General features: G+C 42.8%; 5 protein-coding genes across 5 annotated transcripts; all 5 read right to left on the reverse strand.

Moving 5' to 3' along the window:
• Nucleotides 1–221: 221 nt before the first annotated feature.
• Nucleotides 222–983, reverse strand: IAQ61_004616 (uncharacterized protein; the record flags this gene model as incomplete). Its single annotated transcript, XM_066096432.1, has 5 exons — nucleotides 222–300; nucleotides 349–378; nucleotides 434–494; nucleotides 548–621; nucleotides 916–983. 5 exons carry the CDS (start codon nucleotides 981–983, stop codon nucleotides 222–224), a joined length of 312 nt encoding a protein of 103 aa, XP_065953750.1.
• Nucleotides 984–1,538: 555 nt separating this feature from the next.
• Nucleotides 1,539–2,714, reverse strand: IAQ61_004617 (uncharacterized protein; the record flags this gene model as incomplete). Its single annotated transcript, XM_003839214.1, has 1 exon — nucleotides 1,539–2,714. One exon carries the CDS (start codon nucleotides 2,712–2,714, stop codon nucleotides 1,539–1,541), a length of 1,176 nt encoding a protein of 391 aa, XP_003839262.1.
• Nucleotides 2,715–3,357: 643 nt separating this feature from the next.
• IAQ61_004618 (uncharacterized protein) lies at nucleotides 3,358–4,611 on the reverse strand. The gene is made up of 2 exons (XM_003839215.2): nucleotides 3,679–4,611; nucleotides 3,358–3,623 (listed from the first exon to the last, which is right to left on the reverse strand). Exons 1-2 carry the CDS (start codon nucleotides 4,265–4,267, stop codon nucleotides 3,418–3,420), a joined length of 795 nt encoding a protein of 264 aa, XP_003839263.1. The 5' UTR covers nucleotides 4,268–4,611; the 3' UTR covers nucleotides 3,358–3,417.
• Nucleotides 4,612–5,052: 441 nt separating this feature from the next.
• Nucleotides 5,053–6,258, reverse strand: IAQ61_004619 (uncharacterized protein). The gene is made up of 2 exons (XM_003839216.2): nucleotides 5,844–6,258; nucleotides 5,053–5,795 (listed from the first exon to the last, which is right to left on the reverse strand). The coding sequence occupies exons 1-2, from the start codon at nucleotides 5,906–5,908 to the stop codon at nucleotides 5,063–5,065; spliced, it is 798 nt and encodes a 265-aa protein (XP_003839264.1). The 5' UTR covers nucleotides 5,909–6,258; the 3' UTR covers nucleotides 5,053–5,062.
• A 1,134-nt stretch (nucleotides 6,259–7,392) lies between these two features.
• Nucleotides 7,393–10,326, reverse strand: IAQ61_004620 (uncharacterized protein). Its single transcript, XM_003839217.2, has 2 exons — nucleotides 9,474–10,326; nucleotides 7,393–9,425 (listed from the first exon to the last, which is right to left on the reverse strand). The coding sequence occupies exons 1-2, from the start codon at nucleotides 9,701–9,703 to the stop codon at nucleotides 7,649–7,651; spliced, it is 2,007 nt and encodes a 668-aa protein (XP_003839265.2). The 5' UTR covers nucleotides 9,704–10,326; the 3' UTR covers nucleotides 7,393–7,648.
• Between the last annotated feature and the right edge of the window lie 4,539 nt (nucleotides 10,327–14,865).

Consider the following 14,865-nt stretch of genomic DNA (forward strand, 5'->3'; position numbering starts at 1 on the left):
AGCCGCTTGGTATAACCTCTTTCTCCCGAGTAGGACGGTTTGTTCTAGGAAAAGATTTGAGGCAGAGGGGTTTTTTTTCGAAGGCGTTTGTCGGGGACCGGTGCAGGACTAAAGAAGGGTCCTGCATGAAGGGGAAAGTCAGCAAAAGACCTGGATATTGGTTGCAAACGACGATGCCGTATATGGTATTCATTAGTGCGTCTAGCTTTAGCACTTCTGAGTCACTGCGTCTTGCCCATCTGATAGCCGCTGATGGGTAGAAGTGCAACTCTTGTCGCACGAGCGAGGATCTTCAGCAAGCTGTATCATGGAGGCTTCTTCGAAAGTGCGCAGTGAGTGGTGTGGTACCGAGTAATAACTACCGTAGTCCGCAATCCACTAGTAAAGTTCTTATCAAAACAAAAACATCACACCCTAGAATCTTGGTACTTACATTCGTAGACGGTGTGCAAGCAGGGAGACAAACAAATCTGGATCTTTGCACTGCCGTACTCCTAGACAAGATTACATTAGCCCGAGGCTATGCAAAGCATCTGCTTCGCAGTACCTAGTGGTCGTCGATGAACGCCAGCTCCATCCTCACATCCGAGGCGGTCAAGTCGGAGAACAGCAAGCAAGCAGCTAGGCGTCAAGCCATTCTTGGGTTGTGCTCAGCGTCTGAAAATGCCGCTGACTTAGCCCTAAAGTTAGTGAAAGCTGGTCCAGTTGACAAAAGCATTGAATGACAGAGGCTTTCGAGACCTTGGCATATCCGTAGGCGAAGATGATGCCAGTTACCTGGCTGGGCGTTGCGGCGCTGGTGCACAACTCTTGAATGATGACCTCTTGTTACATGCCGCTAAAGGCGGCGACTGTGGACTGGGCCAAGGCGAAGTGACAAGGTGCTCGTTTCCTCTCCACGCGATGGGCACGCACGCACGTCTTTCGATGATGCGTGGATCCTCCGGGATGTTATCTTCGGGACGGGATAGGATCAATTCCATGGGAAGTCATTGCCTTCTAGGGTACTTTTTGGTACGCAGTTACACCCGCAAGTTGTTGCAACTGCAACGGACCACACGTGAGTAAGTTGGGACTGTATAGTGCAGCTTTCTGGTCCGGTATGGATCTTGTACTCTTGAGCATTTCACAGGGGAAACAAGTGCGATGAATAGCTGGACAAAATTAGCAAGACAATATCACACGCGAGATACATCACTTGGTGATGATGGCACAGATTGGGTCCTTGCTGGTCCTTCAACCACGAGAATCTATTCTCTTGCCAGGGCATATGTTGTTCGATTGGTTGGAACACGAGTAAAACGTTGCAGACAATGAGAACTAGTGGATTGACGGTATGAAAAACGCTAGAAAGAGAACTCCTGTTCGGTCACCGGGTATGCGGCTAGCCGTATTCATTAGCCTCGTACTGGCTGAGAAGTTGCAAACTAATCGACCATGGATTGCTGTCGCTCCAGATCGTAAAATCGTGTCGTAATCTCGTTCCTTCATATACGCTGTGAGCTAAATTATTTTCCTTCCTTACACCACCCTCAAGCTCAAATGTCGTTGTATCCTAGGAACCGTTTTTCCAGTTGTTTGTCTGCGAGAGCCCATCCCCAAGCACGGCCAGCCTCGCCGTACCATAGTGCTGAAGGATTGTCAGACTTCTCAAGCATGCCGTCTTTGGCCATGGACTTGATTTCATGGCCTGTTGTGTAGGTCATGAAGTGTTCGAATTGCTTCCCATCCAAGGCAAGCGCATTCCCGGTGATGCCGTGACAGAGGCATGGTTCCTTAGTCAGCAGGCCGCGCTCCCATACGCACTGCCTAGCCTTTGCTATCACCCTGTCTATGCGCTCGTGAAGTCCAGGGAAATAAGATCGAATCGACACAAGAGATGTGATCACACCGGGTGCACCATGGCAGAATTGTACCAGTCTGTCGCGTCCCGGCGGAAGGGACGATGGGAAGTTTCCACTTTCATACTGGTAGCTGAGGAGCGCACCCAATTCAGCCTCAAGCTTTGGTGCCCAGGATGGTTCGGTCAGCACTATCTGCGTTATGATTCCAATAGCTCCATGAGCTGCACCAACGTAGGCTTTGCCATGCCATTTCCAAGGACGGGGACTGGCCATGATATTCTCAATCACTTCGTCGGCTGTATCTTCGATGAGCTCCATCACCTTCTTATTCGCCTTGAACGCTCCACGAACAAATCTCAGCAGGTATAAATAACCAGCACGGCCGTATAACCACTCATTTGAAGTCTCGGGCTCCAGCATGACGGCCGCATGATCGCAAAGATCCTTCACTGTGTCTGAATCACCTGCTGTCACAGCGTACAGGGCGAGTAGTGACATGATGTCGTTAGACACACCACACTTGCTCGGCGATGGCGCCGGGAATTTTTTGATGTTTGCTTGTGCCTGTTCGATATACGCTGCTGACCATGTGTTCAGCGGGTAGCCGTCCAGCTTCAGGTCAGGGTATAGGTTATGCAGAGTGTAGAACAAGAAAGCCACGGAAATGGGTCCATAGTAGAAGCCTCCACCCGGTGGAACGTGATGGGGAGGATACTGGATGATGAGGCGGTCTAGAGACGCCATGAGTTGCTTATGAGGATCACGTCTTGCCAGTGGTGCATCATTGCGGAAGTAGCGGGGTATCGAAATTGATGCTGGGCGTGCCTCTTGCGCTCCTGCACTGGTTGGAAGTGCGCCTTTTTCAGACATGGTGTTGCAACTATTTGGATCGCGCTGTCGATCTCTGTTGGCAATGACAGACCGTGTTTGCGTCTTTTAAAGCTGAAAAGTGAGGGCTCGGTGCTGGCGCGTGACGTCAGTTTGGCGGGGCTGCTGTCTTCCGACACTACTGGCCGCCAGGTGTCCGAGTACAGAGCCTACAACAGTTCACTCTTGAAGAGTAAAGATCTCTGAAAGTCATTGCAATGATTGAGAACAGCGGGAAGCTGACAAGATGATATGCAGAGCAGACGCCAAAGCAAAGGGCAAGGAAGCAATCGAAGGATCTTGCACAATCACGTGAAGGCCTTGTCATCCCACCCCTTTTGGCGCAGACAGACCTTGCAGAGAAAGGGAACCAACAGAGGGTAGAAACAAAGATCAACTGGAGAGAGGCGAATTGCACTGCCCTCAATGGTTATAGTTTGGGGTGAAAAGAGAACTAAGAACTGCATTTCAGATTGTCCCGACATGCTTGCTTTCCATACCGTCACATCCTTCAACTATTTCCCTGCTATTAGTATCTACATGATTTATTAATTAAATACTACGCCCAGGGACTCTTCAATCTACAAGATGAACACAAGTTCTCCATCACCTTGGTACATCCTTGAGCGGCCCCATACCTATGGCTGTCGAAATTCGTGTACCCCAGTCACTTCCATATTCTGTCGTGGCATGCCTATAGGACATGTCAAAATGAACGGCCAGTCCCATGTTGACCAGGCCATAGCAATGGTTCGGCGGGAAGCTCAGCAAAGCTGCTTCTCAAGCTTTGAGAGGCAGTCTCGTGTTGCTTGATCTCTCGACCGTCAAGCTGTGGTGTAACATGACGACTACCTCCAGATCCCGATCGATACATGTTAAGCTTCCTAGTGTTAACTTCCAATGAAGCATTTTCTACAGCATCGTTAGAGCAAGGCACCAGAGCAAGTCAGTCCTTTCTGGTACGTACCATGCAATTCCTCCGACATGTCACTGCCAATGAGCTGGGATGGATATTTGGGCGACAGGTAGGACTTTCTCTTTCTTCTACTCAAGCAGAGAAAGGAACCGATCGCTATGGCAATGAGAAAGATAATGGCTCCCAGTGCCCCTCCGACAATTGCAGCGGTTCGAGGAGAGTGGCCTTCATGCGACGGCTTCTTGGAAACAGGATTGGATGCTGTTGGTGATGCTGTGGGAGGATGATCCACTGTCACATATATCGTCTGTCCTGCCGATATGGAGGTAATCACATCCAACGATAGTGTGCTCGCAGTAGATGCAGGTGGAATTGTCGTTGCAGTTGCTGAGCTATTGACAACTTCGCTTCTGGTTGTAGTTCTTGTATTTGAAATCGACGTACTCGATCTCGCCGTCAATGTTGGCGTAGGAGCCTCGCTCGCATAGTCAGGTGGATCAGTCGTGTCCTTACCATCTGGACATCCAGTCGTGCATGCATCAACTAAGCAGCAACCTTTGAAACCCGTCGCACAAGTCTGATAGAAACCGCCCCATGGGCAGTTTCCCGATGCTGCCTGTCTTCGCTGCTGTGGACTCATCTGGAAGGAGAGGATTGAGGTGAGAAACAGGAAAAGAAAAAGAAAAAGCTACACGAAAGTTGTGGGTGAATCGGCGGGGTCATCGTCATTTTACAATTATCCGTTTTGTTTGTGGCAAACCATCACGGCTGCGCCTTTGCGCAACGTTTTGGCGATGCCTGGCTGGCGGGTTCAAACAAAGCCGGGAGAGGCCCGGGGCGTCCCTTCGCACTGCTCCTTTGGTCATTTGAAGCAAACCACGCGCTGCGCAGTGAGAACAAAGATGAATTCTCGACTAGAATAGATAGCGTGTAACATGTTGTCGAGCAACATCTTATATTGATTCTGCGAAAGTTCAGATGAAGTTGCCAAGCTAGCCATTCCTCAAAACGGGACGGCGGTCATAGGCTTTCACACAGACGATATTCAACCCAATAATGTGAAACATCTACCCAGGATATGCAAATAAATATACAATTATCCTTTACATCATCACTTTACATGGTGTCGTACCGGTACCTAGCTTCTGAGAAGAACATTTCGATGCTTGGTCGCAGAATGATGATGGTGGGAGGAATGTCTCTGGACTTTCTTGCTTGAATTTCTAGATTCAAGGTCCTCTTTGTGATGCATTACTGTCAGCTCCCTCGCTCCTTGTAGTGCCACTGCTTGTTATATACCAGAACATTTTCTGTCTGGACATGTTTTACGCATACAGCACGACCGCTGATGAAATTTGAGGCTTTCCAAAATCCTAACATATATAGTCTATTTGAATCAGAATGTAATTGAATCGTACACCCATTGCAAGCTTGTCTATCTATCTCTTCTTCTCTTCCCTAGCCCAGTATCCACCGCCTTAACCATATTCGCAAACATCGGGCTGAAACTATGATAGTACTCATGCACCTCTTGCACATTTGTCAAGAATAGCCAATCCCCCGTCTCTTCCACTTGATCGACCACAAAGTCAAGAAAATGATCGCTCAAATGGGGCATGGAATGTAGAATAACAGCCAGCTTGGACCGCCGAATCTTGTGTGCTTGCAGCGGATCGAGTGTTTCCTTGTCTAACCACTTTTCAAACGTCTCTTCGAAGACGACGGTCAGGTCCGTGAGATTGAGGTAAGATTGCTGTAATATGTTTTTCGAATTGAGTATCCCTGGCGATAGAATGCCAGGGTTGTGCGCGACGAAATGGTCCTTGAATGTTGTCTGATTGCGCACTGCCGATTGCGCGCGTTGGAGATACTCATATCCCTGTGGGTCGAACGAGCTAGGTGTTTCGTCGAAGAAGATGCCATCAACACGCATCTTGGATATATTTGAAACTGTGGGCCATTTTGCATATGTGTCGATCTCTGCAAACACAGTCTCAATTTCCTTGTCGAGGTAGTGCGTTGCGACATAGCCTAGTGTGCGGATGTTGGGGTATGATTGCAGCTTGGGAATCTCGTCGAGATAGACTTGATCGGGCAGAGAGCCCATGCATGGTCCAGAACATGGATTGAGAATCACCGTGAATTCAACATCCCAATGTGACTTTGCACTGCGATTGGATCAGCAAAGCATGTGGTTTAGTCGATCCACAACTCACGCTGAGTACAATGGATCCCAAGCGCCGGGACTGGGGTAGATGTAAAGAGGAACTAAAATAGACATTGTGAGTTAAAGAGATGCGAGAGCATCTTTTCCATGAAAGCGTACACGTGTGTTCTATATGTCTATTGAGTAAACAGACGTCAATTGGAGGAATTGAGGAATCTGCAGTGATCAAGCTGGGCGCGGACCGTACCTGAGATGCGGAGGAGCCTCATCCATGATGACATTCCTGCAACAATATCGATCAAGCCGGTTATACCCCTTAACATGTCAATAGATGGTATTTTGTGCGGCATTTAGTTTGCGATGGCTGAATAGAGTGGACACAGCAATTCCAAAGGCTTGGAGTATATTGGATGGGTAACGTTACTAGCCGGGTTGGGAACATGCACTACAATATAACCGGATAACAAACTAAATGGCCTTCCAGAATTGCTGGTGAGAGATTTCATGTTGCACAAGCGAGATGCGGAATTTCCTTGGCCATATATATAACCCGAAGCGAGACACGTGGGATCAAGATTCAGGCACCCTCAAGAGGAGTGAATGATCCTCCAGATCTAGATTCTGTTGCGACCCGCACGCCGGTTATATAGTTTTCGATTTTTCTTGCCTTAGTACACTGTGATGTTTTATGCAACGTCCGATTTGGATTGCATGCTTTAAGCCATCGATCCTGGCAATGCATACAAGCTGAGCAGGGCCCAAGAATGTACTAGTTCCACAGCAAATCTCGTTTCAATAACTATAAAGTGGAGGCCTTGGACTGATGCGCTCCTCATAGTATCCGACATGACAGAAGAGAAGTAACATTCTCAAAGGTTGGTCTTTAGTTGAGGGGTCAATGTAGTGAGACCAGCGATGTCTAGGATATGAGGTGTCGCAGCATACGATGATGGGTCTGCCTGTCATTTCCAAGATGATGCTGTATTAGGTGCAGTTGAGGACTGGCCACAACTTGATGCCACTTTGAAGATTGCCCCTTTTATTTGTTTCTTGAAAACTTCTTGGTGCACTGTGCGAGAATTGCAGTTCGTGATGCATTTCGTTGCAAGACCCTCCCGACCGGTTCTCTTGACACTGCATCTGAGAACTTGTATGTCGCACCCTTCCCAGTTACAATAACAAAGAGGAGTCGTGAGAACTCCAGGGAACCATGAGATCTTATATTTCATGCTTATGTTCAGCATCTGAGTTGATTGCGGCCTGTTCTTCGAAATCTTAGAGTCCCATCTGTAATAAGATGTGATTATCACGCAGCAGGAATCACGACTTCAAAACAGTTCACAAGTGTCTCTCTGCTACTCACAGAAGACAATTGGAAACTACCGGTAAACCCTTCTCGTCGCCTACATTTAGAGCGCTGGAAACCTGCTGCCTTGGTTGCAAGATTCGTCTCAGAGAAAGGACGCGCAACGATGACGCTGACGCATCAGCATGGGGGTAGATATTGTGATGATAGGCTAATAGATTTGCCGATTCGATGTTTCATGCGCTGACCTTATAAAGAACGTATAGTGGTGACGACGCCCTCCTGATGAGTCTTTGCTTCACGGGCAGCCACGGATGGAACTATTTGCATGACCCAGTCGCATGTCTTGTGTCAGGGAAGTTGCTATGACAGGACCTTCAAACAAACCGTTGAATTTGTTATTTCAGGCCTATTTGAGACCCCTACTGTCTATTTGAAAGAATTGCACTAGAACACGACAGATGTTGCCCATCATTGATCAAAAATCTCATAACCCAAGCCGACTGCACATACACCGTCCACCCATGTTTTTCTCTTGAAAGCCACACCTATGAATCCCTCAGAAATTTCTCGTAATAGTCGTCCATCCAGTGCACTGCAGCTGTGCCATTCTGCCGGTCCCCAACTGGAAATCGTCGCACAATGCCCACATAGCCATCAGGTCGGACATTCAAGACCGCTACCTCATTCTCATCTAGCCCGTCTAGCCATTTCTCCATACATGTCTGCTTGCGCGTATCTTTCTCGGGGACATCATCGAGATAGAACGTCCAAGCGGACTCGCGCAGAACGAGAGGCAGGTCCCTAATCTCAATGCCATTACGATCTTCATCAGTCACGAGACCGTAAGTAAAAATTCCGCTGATGGGTGTGTACCGCTCTGGGAGGACAAACTGGTCGTGTGGTGCGGCCAGAGGCGGTTGTGAAGTGTACGAGGCGTTTCCAGCCGCTGTTACATGACCGACATATGAAGAAGGACCGGCATGTGCTGTACACACTGCTTCTAGGAAAGGCATCGAAGCTTTGACGCTGTGTGTGAAGAAGTAAATTCGGAATTGGCCGAGAGCAGGAATATCTGTTTGGATGTCGACTGGATTGGAGTCGATGTAACGAGTAACTTTGGCAGGTGGAAGAAGGAACCCAGGCTTGAGGTGACCGCGATGGTAGCCCTTTGATCGTACGTTTAGTACGTTGGGATCGTAGCTCACACCGTATCCCGAGATGAATTCGACATTCTTGGCAAAATTCGCGGCGAGGGCTACTGGATCTCCAGCGTGGAAGGCGTTGGCATGTTCGTAGTCGAAGTCAATCAGATCCTTTGCAATCTTTTGCCGTTCTTGCTCGTAAGTTTCGAGAAGGCTGGGTTTTGAAAGGCCTCGAACTGCAAAGTTCAGCTTCCATGCCAGGTTCCACGAGTCATGAATTCCCGTGTTCATCCCCTGAGCCGCCTTAGGTGAATGGGTGTGACTCGCATCGCCAGCAATGAATACTCGTCGCTCGTCATCGATAAAGCGTGCCGCGACTCGCTGGCCAATCCTATAGCGACCAAACCACTCCATGTTCCTCCACTCTAATCTGTATGGGTGCAAAATTTCTTGGGCCCGCTTCTGCACAAACTCTTGGAATGCAAGATCCTTGCCGGCTGCCTCGAAAGAACCTGGCCTCAATTCAATGTACAGACGGGTAAGGCCTCGTTCGCGCGGTATCAACAGGATCGAGCCATATGCTTCTGATTGTATGGCCACCTTTGACCAGATGTCTGGGAAGTCTGTATCGAGGACACCGTCCAGCACACCCCATAAAGTCTCTGTGGATGAGCCAACTGGTGTGGCGCCTGGTATACATTTCCGTACTTTCGAGTGTGCTCCATCGCAGCCGACAATATACCTTGTCGAGTAAGACTTCTTGGCTTGTAAGAGCTCTTGTCGACAATTGACCGTCAAGGGACGAATAGACATTGGCGTGTATTCGAAATCAACGAATGTGGTATTTCTAACGACGACAGTACCTCTTTCCCTCAAGTCATCCTCAAACACAGCTTCGACCATGCCCTGATGGACGAGGAGAATGTAGGGGTCTAGCAGATCGACAATAGGCGGGTAGTGGAGCTCACGACCAGTCCGATGCAGCGATCTCGTAGGCGTCGACTTCCAGAAAGCAATGTCATAAATTTTGACCCCTTTACGCAGCAGGGGCTCTACAACACGCATCTGGCGTAGTGTCTCGATCGTTTTGGGTTGAATGCCATCAGCGCGCCCAGTCGCGGTTCGGTCAGGTCGGTCGTCGATGATTCGGGCCTTGATGCCATACCTCACCAGGTTATTGCTGTGTTTATAAGCGTATGTTCGTTGAGACGAGATACAGTTATCCTACGCGAGCATGAGACCAGCAGGTCCCGCACCAACTACCAAGACATCACTCATGAAGCTCGAGTAGTCTTCGTCCTTGGTATACGAGAACTGTGACGTAGCTTCCATGCTACTGCTGCCCGCTGAACGGGAGTCGGAATCAACAGTGAGACCTGGAGCCATCCTATGTAGCTTTGAGGAGGACGAGCTGTGGGAATTCGAGCGCTTCATAAGACTCCATATTGACGGTGACATTGCTATAAGGTTGTGTAGTTATGTATGAAGGAGCCGCTAGGGGTATGCGAAAATGGGGGTACGTGAGGGATGGAGCGGCAACATGTGGCGAGTCTCTCTTGAGCATCTGCCCATTTTCAACCCATTGTGGGTTTCCATCTTGCACGAAAAAAACTGCGTCAGGATTTCGACGCGCGAAAAGATCTCCGTGATGGTGTGATGAGCATCAGGGATGGCTCAGTGAATGCGTAGCTTCCGCGGTGCTGTTGTGTTTCGGTGATTAGGTGAGGATGCGCTTCGGCTGTTCTTGCTGGTCTTGGTCTTGGTCCTGGTCCTGGTCCTGGTCCTGGTCCTGGTCTGAGTCTTGGATCTTCCCCCACTATTCGTCTCTGACGCTCTGGGACCGAATAGACGGCCGCCACCACGTGGACTCGAACAGAACTAAACCAATGCCATTGTGTGGGCTCCCAGGTGATAAGGCTGCGGGTAACGGAATGGGCTTGTGTTGTAGCGGTGTGTCTTCTCGGGGATGAGGCAGACATACCGGTTGGCAGCACAATACCGGTACACTATTGCCTATGGTAGATTCCGTAGGTAGTATGAAAGCCTGTCTGTCTCTGATAACGTTAGGTTGACGTGACTTGGCCTGACTTGACCTGACTTGCTTTCTCGACAACCCTTGAGGGCGCAGTTTATATGACCATGGAATTAGCGCTGCGTGAACTCGTATTTAGTATGGGGTTAGGCCGTGCCAAGCTCTACTAGCTAGCTAAGTGAGGTTAACTAAATATTATACTATAAGATTTTACAACGTATTCTAAACCTATTCTAAACACATTCTATACTAGTAACACTATAAGCTGCCGCTGCTATGCCTGTTACTAACGCATCCCTCTTATCCTATATAAGCAGATTAAAATATATTTAGAACGTGTTCTTAACAGGTTATAAAAGTACTATTAATAGTACCTTGCCCTTAGCTATATCCTAGATAATATTAGGGTATAGCCTATAGTTAGCCCTAATAGGGTAGTTAAGATAAAGAGTAGAGAGCGCTACTACTATACTAAGATTAACAATAAGGGTACCTTATATAGAGTAAGAATAGGTTCTAAACGTGTTCTAAATAGGTTCTAATATTCTTAGGCTATTCTAGGTACTAGGGGCACTTTATATACCTATGCTAAAAAAGATTATAGGCTTAATATAGCCTACTATAAGGTTAGTAGGGTTAAGAAGACTAGCTAGCCCTCTATAATAGAGGTCTGCAAGGCAAAGAGTAAATATATTATTAACCTATTCTTAACTTATTATACTAATATATATAGACTTCTATATAAAGGTTATATATAATTACTAGAATACTCCTTACTATAAGTTATTTAGAATATATTTAAAACTTATTACTAATATATTTTATAGAAGTTCTCTAAGCCTAGCTAGTAGCTACTATAGGCCCCCCTATAAATACTAATACCCTCCTAAATATAATTTAGAAGAAGACTTGCAGTAGCTATAATAGTAATAAGGTATAGCCTACAAGAACCTGTTAAAAACATGTTACTAACTTGTTATAGCTTAACTTTGTTACTATATCTACCCTACTAAGGATTTAAGGTTATTAGGTTCCTTATACTATCTGCGCTTATAATTATCCTAGCTATAGTAAGTTATTTATAATATATTATTAACCTATTCCTAATATATTTTAAGACTATTACTTTAATACTAGTATAGACCTTACTAATTCCTGCTAGAATACTACCTAGTTCTACTTACAGTATGCTTTTATAGAGCCTAGGGAGGATAGGGAGGATAGAGAAGATACTAGAGAGGGGGAGGGAGATAATAATAGTAATAAGTAAGAACACGTTAAGAATATATTAAGAATAGGTTCTAATAAATAATATATAATAGTATATAACCTAAAGGGGTAGTAGTAATTACTAAAATAAACTCTCTACTCTTCTCTTTTTTTTTCTATCTACTAAAAGTAAAGTACTATTTACTTTTATAGGGTCCTTTAATAGTATATAACTTTTTCTTTTAACTTTTATAGGTATTATAAAGCTCTAGTAGTCCCTTAGATTAAAGAAGAATCTAGTATTTATAGGTGTCTAGCTATAATATATTATTAATATATTCTAAATATATTTTAAGAGACTAGACTTATATCTCCTTTTTACTACTTTTGCTAAATATTATTTATAGTGTAAAGGGGAGCAACTATTTACTCCTCTTCTTTACTCTCTACTTCCTCTTTAGCCTCTACTCTAGCTACTACTTCTTATTATAGACTAGCTATCTTAGAGGGTTCTTAAACCTTAGAGGAGGCACTTAGTGTAGTCTACTCTACTAGTAGAGAATATATTATTAACATGTTTAGAACACGTTCTTAAGTATTTACTATTAAGCTCCTATAGAAGATCCTTGCTTCTGCAATACCTTATATTATAGTTCTACTATAGTTTACTAGGGCTATTTAAACCTTAGGATAATACCTCTTAAGGTAGTAGATAAGATTACCTCTATTAGAGAAGCAACACTAAAATAGTTATTAATATATTATAAATATATTCTAACTTATATATATATATACTCTATAAAGTTCCTATACCCCTAATCTAGCCTAAATAGCCTAGTAGAAAAGCTTGCTAGGAAATACTATACACCTATTATTTAGGTAGGATATTATAGGAGAGAATGCCCTAGTATTAGATAGAAGTGACTTAAGCTTAATATATCGCTAGTATAAATCCTACTTAGTATTAGAACAAGTTTATAATATATTCCTAATGTATTCTATTATATACTAACTTTAAAAGATCTTTATAGACTATATTAACTAGTTATATCTAATAATATTAGGAAAGATAGATAGTAAAATAGTATTAAACTCTTAAATATAAAAAGTTCTTATAGAGTGTAAGAAGAAAGAAGAAGAAAGAGAAGAAGAAAGAATATATATTTATCTACTTATATATACTTATATAATAGACTAGAATATATTAAGAACTAGTTAGGAACTAGTTACTATATTTATAGACTAACCCTACCTTATATAAAAAGTAGCTATCTCTTTCTTAAGTTTAAACTATGCCTTTTATAATTTAAATAGTACCTTTTTCTATATAAGTTCTTCCTTATCTACCTCTAGCTTTTCTTTTCTCTCCTTTAGAGCCTAATTACTAAGAAGAGCCTTTTATTATAAAGTTTATAGTTATAGACTAATAATAAGTTAGGAATATATTATAAATGTGTTTTGCAAAGCATACCTTTAGGTTACTATTAGTAGAGGAGAAGAGCCTAGTAGTAGAGAAGATAGAAAAGGGGCTAGTAAACTTCTTTCTAATACCGCTCTACTACTTGCCCTCTAGCTTTAGGCTTTTAAGCATGCTCTTTTATTTCTTATTAGGACTAAGATATATCTAGTTAAGTTAGATATAGCAAGACTTGCTTTATTATTATCTAAAGTATTATTATTATTATAGGACGCGTTCTAAACACGTTCTAAACACGTTTTAATTAGTAAATATGCATAACGCTAGCGTAAGACTTACTTTCTCCCCTCTAAAGCTTTTTAAGGTACCTTTGCTTAAGCCTATTAGGAGTTCTATAGTTATAGTGTATTCTAAACTTACTCTAGGCTTTAAACTCTTTTATATCCTATAGATCTATCTAGTATACACTATATAATATTACTTATATAATTCTAATAGGTTAAGAATAGGTTATAAACTTACTTCTAAGTAGCCTTAAGAATACTTACATGCTTACTAGTTTTATATCCTTTCTAGCCTGCTTGCTTAGCTATATTTAAATAAGATTCTAGTTTTTCCTATACCTCTTTTAATATTTTACTATAGTATTACACAATCCTAGTAGTAATTACTAGGTTTTTCTTATAGATTACCTAGTTTTAGGCATTTTTAGAGGGTTTATATTCTAATTATATAAGAACAAGTTAGGAATACATTTAGAATAGGTTTAGAATATATTTACTTATATAAGAGGAGGTTAGTAAGCTAAAAGTATTCCTCTACTATTAATACCTATAGTAATTTACTTAGATATAAAGAGGTAGTATTATCTAGCTCTCTTTTACATGCTTTGTGAATACTTCTTTATAGATGTACTTAACAAAATCTTATACAAGATTAAAGTTGCTAGCGCTAGTTACGCTTGTAGGGATTAATTAACTAGAGATAGCGCCTAAGTCCTAGAAACAAGTTAGAAACACGTTACAAATATATTATAGTGCGCTATAAAACTTGCCTATTATCTACTTATTGCATATATTAATAGTAGTCCTATAGAATCCCTATAAGTAAATATACCTCTATAACACTTATCTTTTTATAAGTGCTTTACACTTCTAAAAGAAGTTAGTAATAGTAACTTAATATATCTTAGTTATATCCTTATCTATAATAATTTAGCTAAGTGTAATAACTATAATGTGTTAGAAACATGTTACAAACCTGTTCTTAATACGTACGCTTCTTTTCCTATAGGTAGAAGATTACTATTAGAATCTCTGCCTATACCTTATATAACCTCTTATATAACATATCTATCTAGAATATATCTTAATCTAATAGAATTAATACCTACTCTTTAAAAAGGTAAATAATTAAGTTACCTAAGCTTAATATAAAGATTTACTATATATACGCCTATAGTAACGTGTTAGCAACGTGTTCTAAACCTGTTCTCTTATACTACGTACAGTTTTAGGATCCTAATACTTTATCCTCTACTTATAGTATACTCCTCTAAGGCTACTCTTAAATAGGAACTATAGAAGCTTTTTACGCTTTATAATACGCAAGATTTTATCTTTATTTGTAAAGCTAATATATATTTCTTTAATAGAATAGAAACCTTTAAGTTAGAGATAGGTTTAGAGCTAGGTTAAGTTTAGGAACTAGGCTATAACAAGTTAGGAATATATTTATAATAGGTTGCAAATAACTTATATTACATAAGCTATAGAGTAAGTATAGGCTATAACACCTTTACTACTTCCTTAATATTACTATTAGATAGTATTAAGGGAGAAGGAGGTATATATATATATATACTAAAAGAAATAATAGTAAAAAAAGGTATTACTACTATATCTATTAGTATAATTACTTAGAAGGTAACTTTATATAGGATTTTAAATAGAGATCCTTGCC

This window comes from Plenodomus lingam (assembly GCF_022343315.1).
Source record: "Plenodomus lingam strain CAN1 chromosome Unknown contig_19, whole genome shotgun sequence".
Classification (NCBI taxonomy): domain Eukaryota; kingdom Fungi; phylum Ascomycota; class Dothideomycetes; order Pleosporales; family Leptosphaeriaceae; genus Plenodomus; species Plenodomus lingam.